At 50.1% G+C, this 12,385-nt stretch overlaps 3 protein-coding genes across 3 annotated transcripts; 1 reads left to right on the top strand and 2 right to left on the bottom strand.

Moving 5' to 3' along the window:
- The first annotated feature begins 1,822 nt into the window (after positions 1 to 1,822).
- On the top strand, positions 1,823 to 4,261 carry F4807DRAFT_115742 (uncharacterized protein). The gene is made up of 2 exons (XM_047992828.1): positions 1,823 to 2,390; positions 2,445 to 4,261. Exons 1-2 carry the CDS (start codon positions 2,025 to 2,027, stop codon positions 4,017 to 4,019), a joined length of 1,941 nt encoding a protein of 646 aa, XP_047858663.1. The 5' UTR covers positions 1,823 to 2,024; the 3' UTR covers positions 4,020 to 4,261.
- A 2,899-nt stretch (positions 4,262 to 7,160) lies between these two features.
- On the bottom strand, positions 7,161 to 7,774 carry F4807DRAFT_455784 (membrane-associated, eicosanoid/glutathione metabolism protein; the record flags this gene model as incomplete). The annotated part of the gene is made up of 2 exons (XM_048000776.1): positions 7,161 to 7,645; positions 7,747 to 7,774. The coding sequence occupies 2 exons, from the start codon at positions 7,772 to 7,774 to the stop codon at positions 7,161 to 7,163; spliced, it is 513 nt and encodes a 170-aa protein (XP_047858662.1).
- A 2,054-nt stretch (positions 7,775 to 9,828) lies between these two features.
- On the bottom strand, positions 9,829 to 11,317 carry F4807DRAFT_115647 (carbohydrate-binding module family 50 protein). Its single transcript, XM_047992827.1, has 3 exons — positions 11,043 to 11,317; positions 10,886 to 10,970; positions 9,829 to 10,689 (listed from the first exon to the last, which is right to left on the bottom strand). Exons 1-3 carry the CDS (start codon positions 11,152 to 11,154, stop codon positions 10,398 to 10,400), a joined length of 489 nt encoding a protein of 162 aa, XP_047858661.1. The 5' UTR covers positions 11,155 to 11,317; the 3' UTR covers positions 9,829 to 10,397.
- Between the last annotated feature and the right edge of the window lie 1,068 nt (positions 11,318 to 12,385).

Raw genomic sequence — 12,385 nt, 5'->3', positions numbered from 1 at the left:
AAAAAGAGAAAAGGAAAAAGGTCGATTGCCTTACGTACCTTGCCTGGCTCGGCTTGGCAAACCACTGGCTAACCGGCTAACCACCACTTTTCCTGCCCCTGAACTTTAGCACTTTAGCACCTTAGCACATTTTCTCGCATCCCATCCCATCCCATCCCTTTCTCTCAACACCGCCCTCGGGTCTTCTCTATCCCTTCAGATTACGAGCGGCCAAGAAGGATATAGAGTTTCTCCTTCAGACGTTGTGCCTTGCTTTAGTTTATCCCCGAAGTCTCCCCGCATATCTAGTAAGACACAAGAATTTGTGGAAGTCTTCCCACGTCTCCACGCTGCGCATGTTCAGGCCTCCTCATACGTCTTCCTCCTGACGTTTACAGATCCCTAATTTCCTTGCCGGGGGTAACTATAGAGACAGGGAACGCAAGACAGGGGGGCAGCCTGGTCTTCCACCTCTTTCTTAGCGTGGCGGAATCTCCAGAGACTCCAACGTATTCATACAGGGCGTGCGCAGGCAAGTTGTGTGCGACGCGTTGTACTGTGGACATCTCGAGTGCTCCATGAGAATGATCACTGGTTTATCCCTCCCGCTAACCCTTAACCCTCAACGCCTACAACCCTCAACTTTTCTGCCAGGTGGGGATCACACGGCTGCGGGCCATGATCGGTGAGGGAATCTTTGTCTTTGCCCACGTTCTAGTATGTATGTACGTTTCGATGTGTGTTTCCATGTACGTCGTTGGTACAGATTGCTGCCTCTCTGTCCAATGGCCCCAGTGACGCGCAGCAGAGAGCAGCCAGCAGCGAGCCCACTATGTATCCATAGATGTAGTAGCCTTCACGGATGGATTGGTGGCCCCCTCCTTCAGCCTAGCCCCCATCCACTCTCCTACCTCTTGACAACTACCTAACTCTCCAGAGTCCTCTGTCGGGCTTCGACCTTGGACCTTGCGAAGAAGCTGCAAGAAGCTTACAGGCGTAAATAAGATGTGCCCCAAGGGTTGGAGGCGGTGATGTGATGTTAAGACCGGGTCTGGATGAAAAGAGAGATGCTGAATCGCCTGGGCCCGCCACAGCCCCGGCTGGCCTAGTCCGCCCAAGCCAAGTCAGCGCTTCAGCAGCGCTACCCTGCTCATAATAGAATACTCCGCGTCTACGGTTCGGGTAGTCACTGGACGCTAGATCTTGATGAATAAACAAATGAGTGTACGATATGTACGATACCCATACCCATATCCATACCCATGTACGTATCTTAGCAGAAAGTACTTTCAGGTACCCTGTCGGCGACCAGTGTCACCAGCCTTTGCTCGAATCCTCGCTCACCTCCACCCAATTTCGTGGTCGTACCGGGGAAGTACCTTACACCTCCCGGTTCGCTGGTCGCGCAAGGTCCATAAGGAGACCCACAGCCTACTACATACATCTACTTGACGACACGCCCACCACCCCCCTCTCTCTCCCTTCCCGCTCTCTAGCAACTCCTGTATTTGTTTTTGATCCATCCTGTCCCTGCTTTGTCTCTGGTTTCGAAAGAATTTTAGGGGGGCTCTAAAGTGAGTTCTGTGTCTCACTTCGACTTCTTGGACTACGGCAAAACTAGATTTTCGGCCTCTTTACTCTTGCTCTTATACCGGCTCAGCCCCTTCAACTTGAAGTCCGTCCCGTTGTGCTTCGGGGAGTCAGTTCAGTTCACTACCACCACCACGTTCGTTCTTCAGCAATCTATTGGACTTTATCTGTCCGGGTATCTGACCCTCAGTCATTCCTTATAGAAAAATTAAACGGCCGAAAAAGCCAGAGGGCCTATAATTGAAGCATATATACAGCCGCAACGAAGCCGGAAGCCAAAAAGAAGCCCACGCCGCATTTTATCGCCTTCAGTCTCTCCTTACCAGCAACAAAACCTCAGTGTTATAAGCGTCACAGTCACTATAATCATCACCTTCAGGAGTCATTTTCGATATATTTATGTTAATCATTTGATCTGTTTTTTGTGTTTTGGTTTTTTGCGGTTATTGCCCAGGATGCATTACCACCCTCAGTCCCACTACAATACGGGATACAGCTTTCCCCAAAACAGAACTCTCCCGAATCCTAATTATCATACCCAGCCTTCCCAGACCGCCGGCATATCATATGGCGAGAGCCAGGCGTACGGTCTTTACTACCCCAGCTTCCCGGGTATGACATATATGTATGGCTACCAGCAACCTCGAAGCCATATAAACGAGCGCAGCATATTAAGCGAACCCAAGACGGACTCTAAACCGCGGCTATCCAAGGAGGAGGTGGAAAAGCTCGAAAAGGTATTCCAAGAAAACCCGAAGCCTTCGAGCTCGGTGAAAGGATCGCTTGCGGACTCGCTTGGCCTAGATCGACCGCGAATCAATGTATTTAGTATACCCCCTTGTAGTCTGAGCCATGCGACTAATCTTGAGTAACAGAACTGGTTTCAGAATCGGCGCGCAAAGGCCAAGCAGGAGCGGAAGCAGGAAGAGTATGAGGCGCGAAGAGCAGCAGAGAAGGCCAGCTGCGAGCCGGTCTCACCAGATGACGGGTTGTCAAGCGGAGTGTCGGAGCATGCGAACGACAGCGCGCGGAGGCGAGTGCAGCCTTCGTCTGCTCGATTCCCCGATGTCGACTCGTCTGCCCAAGTCGACACCTCTTATGACGACAACGACGACTCTGACGACGAATCTCCCGACTTGGATGAATCCAACTCTACTCAGGAGGCTCACGCTGCGGAAGGGGTTTCGGATGGTTATCTTGGTTTCTCGGAAGGGTCTGAATACCACAACTACCAACATGTTCCTCAAAGTCACGCCCATTCCGAGAACGTGACTGGCTTCGGCATTTATGCACCTCCCGAAGGAAGTGTCCAACATTTTGACCACAACCAGCAGTCGACCATCGTAAACAACAGTCTACCCTCACCCGAGGAGCAGTGCGCGACGACCGAGCACCATAACAATCAGTTTTCGCCTATGCTGGACCCGAGTTTCGCGCACATAACGCCGCTTCTTCAGTCACAGCAAACTTTCACCACGCCGAGGATGAGCGGGAGCCCCATACAATCGCCCCAGGGCCATGGCGATAGCCTAAACACACCTATCAGCGAGGGGCAGACGCCTTCGGGATTGATGCCAACCCCTAATTCTTTCAAGTCGCCCCCGCCTCCCGCGAACATTGCTTCCCGGCGAAACATACCACGACCAGCAACCCTTCAAACGGCATCGCTCAGGAGTCGCTCGTACGGTTACGGTGGTATGCCTAAGACTGCGTTAGATGGATCGAAACGGATGGATCCTTCAAGTCCTATGTCAAGCATACGACGGATTGCTTCTAGTACGGGTAGCATGCATGGTAGAATTCAAAAACCAATCTCGGGTCCCCGGTCACCCATGATTTACAATGCTGAGGCGTTGTTAGCATACCAATCTCGTTCTCCAGCTAATGCCATGGCGCCGGCGTTCTCGGGTGCGGCGCCTCCCACACCAATGACGCCAGCCGTTCTTGACCAGCAAGGCATGCGTGAGCCAGTTGTGACATCCGCGTGTTCTGAGGATACCTCATTCTTACTTGGGGCTAACCTTCCCACTAATATGATGGAGTCTAATTTGAAGACGCCACCCAGCACGCCCGGTGGCTTGCTTAACCACTACGGCAACTCTAACTATCCCAACCCGTACGGTGCCCGAGTAGACTTTCAACCCGACCAGCCTATCCTCACGCCTTTCTTCAATACTGAATTTACCGACATGTCAATGCACACCATCCCCAGCTACGCCGATTTGAGCGACGGAAGCCTCCCTACGACGCCTCTATACCCGATGGGTTCTATTCCGGAGCAGAATACATTTGGTCAAAGCACGATGGCGAACACCCAATTTGACTGGGACACGAACGAAGCCGTCAGCTCATCGAGATCCTCGCCAAACCAGACAAGGTCGAAGCAGATTCAGTTCACCCAGAACATGACGCCGCAGGACTACAACCTCCACACGGACAACAAGCAATAACTCGTCTTCGTCCATCACCTGGTTATCTCGAAAAGACCCGGGGACCTCGAATGTATCTCGTATACCGGGTCTACTGTTGATATCCCGAAATAACTAGGTCAAACCTTTGGAACCTGCTGTCAAGGCTGGGTTCCGTGTACCAATATTCCACGTTATTTATTGTCGATTTTATTTTCGCATTTGCATTCAGTAATGTAATGACACGGCTAATGCGTTGGGTTTGGATTGGCAAAAACAACTACTGATACCCCGGGATGGGAAGGGGAGAGCAGATCGACCCGGAAAGCAAGGTGGGAGGGAGGTCCGGATTACTGTTCGTCTTTCGTTTAGGATTGATCCGCGAGGTTCGGAAAACTCAGTCACCAAACGCGGGCCACCAATACACCCCTATTAGGAACTTTTAATCAGCCGGGCGTCTTGGTTTTACTGTAATGAATTTCTGGAAAGCGGATGACGGATGATGTTGCTAACACTACTACCTTTTCCCGACATTAGGCGTACATGAGGATGTGGGGAATCCGAGCTTTGCACTTTTTCTTACATGTCACATTTATACATATATAGCAAAAGGGAAAACCAGCCATGTTTGGGCGTTTTAGTATATCTAATGGTGGTTTTTGAGGGGTTCGCGGGAGTTGGAAGGCCGCCTCTGAGCGTATCTATCTTTCCAACATGTTGTTACATAGTACGGATGAGAAGTCCAAAGCGAATAGGAGCTTTCGGATATTAGCGATTAGTTTTCCTAAGCGCTTGTTTTACCTATCACCAAATTTTTCAAAATTTGTAAACAATTCTGAACATTCTGAAAATTTCGCTACTGCTGCCAAGTGAACTCGTGATCCATTTCTCACGCGTCATTCATAACTTCATAGTTCAATAGTCGCTCTACTTAGACTTTGGTTCCTGGTTGTGGCTGATTCATCAGCGGTAGTAGAGTGCTGACAAGAGACACCCTGACCCAGACGTGCAGGGAGAGTGCATATTCGCAGTCAGAGGGAGTGGCAGAGGGATGCGGATAGCTCATTGGTCCCGCCGGTATGGTACCTACCTCTAGGCCTCCCGCTGGTTGTACCAGATAGCTGTACCGGCACCTAACCCAACGCGGGCCTCGCCCAGCAAATGCCGAACTTACATCAGACTGAGGCATGGGACGACGATCATCTCCCCTTTCAGAATATTTAACGTAACCCTCTCCAGCCTGTCTCGCATCCAACTGCCGGAAGGCTCTCCTGCTACCCTTTTAGGCAACCCCCCTCTGCCCTCCTCAAGTCCTTTTCCATACATTTTCGTGTACCGTGGCGGCCCCCCGTTCCCCCCGGCACCGTGTAACTTGAACCCCGAGATGACGAGATCTGGACGCCGATTATGTAGTTTATTTTCGTTACTAAGTTACAGGTCATTTTTATTTTTGTAACCGCGTATTACGATATCATCGTACATGTGTACTACATACATTACTACGTGCCATAACCATCCCATCATCCTGCTCTTACGATCCAGGGGGTGGTTTCGTCGCGCTAGCCTTTATTCATCTGAATTTTCTCACGATCGCGACCTCGGTCGAAAGGCAAGCCTCGCCAACCCATTTTCGGGCACCCCTCGAGAAGCAGAATCGAGTCTAGTCTGCGTGGTGGGCTCTGGTTCTGGTTCTGGCTGCTGGTCGTGCGCCTGAACCGGCCTCGCGCATGCAGCCTCCTTCGTCGAATCACACCGCATAGCTCGACACCAGCTTCAATCGATTCTATGGAACCGGTTAGTGCCGATGGGCTTCGACCTTGCCAGCCCGCTTTGCAGATCTCGCAGCGATTCCAATTCTTAGGTACTCTATAAGTACCTACTAAAATACCTACCTATCTACATTGCTAGTGTACATGTGGTAAAGTCGCTGGTGGCAGACCGAGGCGGGCACACACGCACAATCTTCACGATCTAAAAAAATCATCGCACGTTGTTTAGCCTTGCATGTGACATCAGCGCGCCTAAAGCAAGTCGACGGGGGCGCACGAAATTAAAGTCGAGAATTATCTCACCCTGCATGACATGACATGAGGGTTTCGATTCGATAATGCTCACCAAGATGGATGTGAAGCAGGTCATCTCGTCGAGATCGAGAATCGCAACGTGAGCCTGCCCTTACAGCCTGACTAAGCCCAGCAATAAAGCAACCTCATACTCTTACACTACCAAGCGGCGTCCCTTACAGGATTACCCACATACATACATTACATGCGTATTTTGACGGCTCACAAGTAGCTTCGCGTACCTGGACTTCTTTCTTCTCATCTTATCAGATGCCGCTATTTACGGACCTGGACCTTGACGGGATGTCTTCGATCATTAAACACGTAACGCCGGTGGAGAATAAAATGAAGGAGAAGAAAAAATATTATGGCATCTTCCGTCTCTAATTGTTTTTTCGATGGAGATTTGTGGTGGCCCGCCGCGCTAAGGTCCGAGACACAACCAAGATGCTCCGTGGAGATGCTCGTGATGTGATGCCACGGTGGAAAGTGGAATAGATCTTTCTCCATACATGTCTGAGTGTTCAGAAAAGAAGGCTACATGAGGTACATCTAAAGCGAAGTTTGATCGCCGCCTCCTACTATTCTACGTTACGTTTGGATTGCGGGTCCCTCGAAGGAGAGGTTCACCAGACCTCCGCCCGGGATGCGAAACGCCTCTTCTTTAGTGTAAGCGGGTAGTCCCATGGTATGCTTTCTCATTTTTGCTCTTCACCACCACCACTAATTACACCACCTCGTGAACTCTTTCTAGCCAAAAGTATCACGCCGACGGTCAAACTCTTCCCGTTCACCTCTCCTGGTTATTCACTAAGAATAGACCTACCTAGAAAGGTATTTGCCTATCTAGGAATCCAGCCTCTTCTCACTTCTCACCACTCCCCTATTCTCGGTTTCCGCATTATCGGCTTCCCTCACCATTCCCGTCATACCAACCCCTTTCCTCTCCTCCCTCATCCCACTTACACCCGCACTCACGACCTTCCCTCCACCTCCTCTTACCAAACTCTCTATCAACACCTCTTACCACCATCTCTCCCCTCTCGCCTTCTACAGATGCCCTGATCCTCATTCACTCTCACTCTCACTCTCACTCTCACCCTCACAACCACCCTAACCCTCACAACCACCCCCCAAACCCAAACCCACTCCCAAGCCACCCCAAATACCCCAAAACCCCCAAAGTCGAATAAAACCCCACCGGCCTTCCAAGCCCCATGGCATCCGGCCCCAGGATCCCCGCCTCAGCATGCAGCACGCGCGCCGCGAGCAGCGTCCCCAGCGCCGCCCGCACTTCCGCCGGTCCCGCGCCGTTGAGCTCGGCGACGACGGCGAGCAGGAGCGCGAGGGGCACGAATTCGGCGAAGTTCTGCTGCGCGCGGGTTAGGAGGTGCAGCGGGTCGTTGGTTGTGTGGATTCCGGAGGGGGTTGTTTTGTTGGAGTATTGGGGCTGGGGAGAGGTGGGGCTAGGGGAATTAGGGGTTGGGGGAGGGGGGGGAACGCGGTCCCCGATCGCGACGCCGTACTTCAGGCGTTGGCGTACGACGCGTCCCGATAGGAAGATGTAGTATGCTGCGAAGGGGAGCGCGAAGGCTCCCGTGACGGCTGGTTGTGGTGTTAGTCATTCATTCGTTGCTTAGGGAGGTTAGGTAGGTGTGTAGGTGGAGGCGATATCACCTCATACTGGGCTTAAGGGGTTGGCTTACGGAGATGGAGACCGGGCTGGGATGTCATCGTGATATGAAATTATCGTTAGTTTGGTTGGTAAAGTTGGTGGCGAATAAGTCTCACGAGAAGGATACTTTGGGAACTTCTGATTATGTGAGTGGGTTAGTACTGAATAGTGACTTCTTTCGATACTCTGACATTTTGTTCGTCCTTTATACCTCAATGCCGCTTCACGACACCGCCTCGTGGGCCGAAAGTTCTCCATAACTTTCTCCGCAACAATTTCCGCAACTTTCTCCGCAGCGTCGTCGGACTCCCGCCTTGATAGCCGTTCGGAGGCCGTTCGATTTAAGTGAATCTTATTATTCAGCAAGGGGTATATCCTGTTCCTAGTTCCATTCGTCGCGATGGGCTGACACGTCTACGATCTTGCCCGGGGATAGGCGGGTAATAATTCCCATCTAATGACATATAGACGCTCTTATCGGTATCTACCGACATGAACTCTCATCATGCCCACTTGAGTGACGTGTAAGAGCTAAAGAGCATGATGGCGCTAGCCATGTTTAAAGAATGAGGTTATACGGATATAGCACTCTTGGCAACTTTCACATCTTGCGGAGATGGATGTCGTGAGCCTCGCTGGATACTCCCCGAAAGGGCGGCTTTGGGCAAGGTTGGCCGGTCAGATTTCTAAGCGTTCGCTTTAGCTTTAGACGTCGTATTCGTACCTAGCTAGGACTTGCTAGCGGCACTTCAGCAGAAGCTGGATGCGATGACCGTGGAGAATCTCGCCTTACCCTCAGCCGGGATTACTGATGGCAGATGAGGATGACTCAGAAGTGCAATTTCGCATATTGGCCACTTACGGTAGGTGAGCTACTTGAGCCGCTTTCGAGATTTCGTATTCGGGTCTGTGGAATATTCATTGGTGTGTGTAGTTGGGATTGGTCCTAGATCTCGTTGCGGATCTCTTAGCTTAGATTATAACGTCATTGATAGTGTTTCCCCTGCGGCTCCTTGGGTCTCATACCCCTGATAGCTCTGGATACTTAGGTCTACAAGTCATAATATCTCTTATAAGATGAACACACCCATCGCGTTAACTCCGTTTGACTCAAGTCGAAGAGTTCAACCGTGGCAGTATTCAGCCGATGATGAGAGACAATCTGTATGGTCCTGTTCAATCTAAGATTGTCCAGACAAGTCTTAATATCTCGGATATAGAAATTATGTCATTACTTCTTTATCTCGGAGTAACCAGGTGGCTTAATGAAGAAATCACTTTGTGGGTTGAGGATATTGCCATTAAACATGTTTCCCATGCTATCACCGAGATAGATTATGTATTCATATCTCAATAAAAAGGTAATTCAACCGAGTCAACGAAGTCCGAGGATCTTTATATATAGAAACTGTCTCTTGTTCATTAAAAGCCCGCCAATGGCGCTTATTGTGTTTCAGTCAACCAAGTAACCTAGAGTGGTGACGCCCATATCCAAGATCTCTTTAATTCACATTAAAAATCAATTAGATTTCAGATAATATTTGCCAGTAGCTCAATTCAAGTTTTCCTGTCTAAGAGTGTTGATATTTTGAGTTGACTGACTTGACTGTCCCCCTTACGTCCTCCGCTGAGATGAGCCCAGACTATCTCGGCTCGTACTAATAGGAGTCGCAGCGTTTTTTGACATACGCTGAGGTATCTGCGGCAACGGCTATAATGAGCTATGTAGATGAAACCAAAGTCTGTTCGCGACGTGTCACTCACTGTATCAAAGTCCGGTTAACAGAGCTCTACTGTCGTGTCGCCGAGATCGCCGCCGTTGAGATACGAATACGATGGTCAAGCTCTGGTACAAAACAATCTACTAAAATCTCAGTGGAATCTCCTATTACGAATAGAAGTCAAGGATAGAGCCTTTGGACCCTCACATGCAACGTTTGCCAGCGTTACCCACTTGGTGAATATCGGATTTACCCCTTTCCCTTAACACCGATGAATACGAATACGAATTTACACAGTCTAGTCGTTACGGCATTGGTTTATCAAGAACCATAAGTTCTCGTTTCTTAGTAACTCATTGAAATGAAGCTTATGGATTTTCTTAAGAGGGGTAAAACGATTTCAGTAAGTAACTAGACACACTGCCTACTTAGGCACTGAAGTGTTGAGTGATCTTATTCAACATATCAAAATACATGGGTGACTAACATATTGAGAATCTTTTACCAACGTCAATCTCATGACTCCCGATAGGTCATGCTCATGTGCTCTCTACTATGAGATAGCTATTTCTAATCCATATGAACCTACCTTCGAGCAAAAGGAAACAGCTTCGACAGCGCAGGCCATATACTATATCCCATCTCTTTGAATAAAGTTATAAGACACATGCTAAGGGCGAAGTAGGTTACTGCCATCTATCAATCCTTGTGTTTGGTTACTTGGTATAAGGGGCTTCAATATAGGTATCACAATTCTGAAAGTTCTTTCAAGCAATCTTTGTTTGCAGCTTAAGGTTGAACTTTTCGATTCCCTTCCCGCCTATACTTAATTACGTTAAAGGCACCCAACTAGGTGCCTCGGGAGTTAATAAGTCGACCATAGGCAGGCAAGTCCTCCCCCTTTAAACCCCCATCCATCCAACCCCCCGCCACTTCCCATCCCAAACCCTTCCCTATCTACCTAAGACGAAACACCAACGCAGTAATTATACCCAAGCTGCAGATTCGTGCACGCAGCATTCACGCTCGGGTTCCAGGCCAGGAAATTGGCGAGCGAGATGCCCTTGGCCGTGGTGACGGCGTAGCACGTGTCGCCCTCGACGACGGTGTAGCAGGCGTCGCAGTTGGCGGCGATCCCGGGCTGCGTGGGCGCCGGGCACGTCGTCGGCGCCGTCGCGGTCACGCCGACGCAGACTACCTCGCCCGGGAACAGGTTGTGGCAGTCGCTTGCTACTTGGGGGTTCCATGTGTAGCTGGGCGGGTTAGCCTGGATATTGTTCCGGGTTTGGAGAAGGATGGGGTGGTGAAAATGTGGTGGTCGAATGGGGAAAGCGGGAAGCGAGAAAAGGGGGGAAGGGGGTTTAGGGCTGAGAGGGCATTGGGAGGATAGAGGAATAGGGGATGAGGAGAAAGGGCGGCAAAGCGCTTGGCTAAAAGCAGATGACTTACAATTGGGAGAGCGTGAAGGTGTCGCCGAGTTTGTCAACGATGCCAATGCAGGTATCTCCTGTAGCCACCGAGTACGTCTTGGAGCCTATTCAGCATCACTCATATTAGCAATTCTATAACCTCGATATAGGGAGGGAAGGATAGAAGGGCATCGTACAATCAGAGGTGTAGCCCTGGCGCGCGAGTAACTGAGAAGTCTGAGTCGGCGCGGCGAAGACCTGGTTGGCGGCAAGAGCCAAAGCAGCGATGATGGTGGTGATGGCGAGCATCTTGATTACTGATTAGAGATTATTATTTCTTGGTATATCGGTTATACTATTCGGAGCGAATGTCGTTGGAGTGAGTGATGATGTCTTCTGATATAGCGATGAGGTGACGGTTTGAGCCTCTTATATATGCCAGGCACCTCATAGCTAGGTTGTTAGGTAGCATTCCCCATCCCTACCCCCATGCGCTCCGATGCTACGATACTCCCCAAGAAACACCTCATCTAACGAGACGTTGGGGACGGATCAGGCCGCGCTCGCTCCAGATCTAAGCTTTAGGTAGGCTACTCTACTCTACCTGATCTAGATCTAAGACCGGGGCGTTCATCATGACTTCATGCTACGCTCGCGTATTACACGGAACCTCCAATCAGGCATTGTCGGGGCCCCTCTTGGTATGGAGCTATGTAAGCCGCCTCGCTCCTGTGATTCCCATCACGAGGCCCTACGAAAGCTCTGTCCTACCCGCCAAACTCGGGCTCCTTCGGCACTCGAAGCCCGTCAATGCTAAGGCGACAAGTTGCGAGAGACAACTTGGCGACGATCCTTTCGAGCAGCTTTTGAGTGTAGCTAGTTCCTAGGAGGAGATAGTTCGCGAGGCGCAGCAGAGGTCTCGAGTCTTTCTCTTATCAAATGGACCATGCATGACAGGAGATGTCCCGTACGTATACCTAGGGTATACCTAGGTCATAGGAAATAGGCAATAGGTAGAATGAGAGAGAGGGGAAGCGGGAAGGAAACCGAAAGGGCCTGATTTTTCCAGTTCGTATATGCTCGTGTATATACCCCGGCTGTTAGGTAGATTTAAGGCTGAGAAAGAAGAAGTCGAATGATGGCAACATGATGTTGCAATCTCCGACAACTACTATACCTAACTTACCTAATAGAATCAAAGCTCGTCTCCATGCTTGAAGCGATCGGGTCAGCCTTATTAGAACCTAAAAGAGACTTAGAGGTCCTATTTTTGTAGAGGCGGCAACTAATTGGGCAGATGAAAAGAAGAAGAGGGGAAAAACAGGACAAGCTGGAACACGGACTTGGGGTAGAAAAAAGCAGATACGTCCCCGGATCCGGGCCAATGCAACCCTAACCCATGACTATCCGGCCTGTTCCGGTAAATGTCTGTATACCTCCCTGCGATACATATTTACCTACTATATGGATACAACCTCGTATGGGACTACCTATAGGAACAATTCATCCGCTCAGCCCGCCGCCTTAACTATTTATCCTC

The sequence above is a fragment of the Annulohypoxylon truncatum genome (assembly GCF_022578515.1).
Source record: "Annulohypoxylon truncatum strain CBS 140777 unplaced genomic scaffold F4807scaffold_2, whole genome shotgun sequence".
Classification (NCBI taxonomy): Eukaryota; Fungi; Ascomycota; class Sordariomycetes; order Xylariales; family Hypoxylaceae; genus Annulohypoxylon; species Annulohypoxylon truncatum.
The sequence above is the reverse complement of the archived record's forward strand: the minus strand, read 5'-3'. Positions and strand labels throughout refer to the sequence as shown.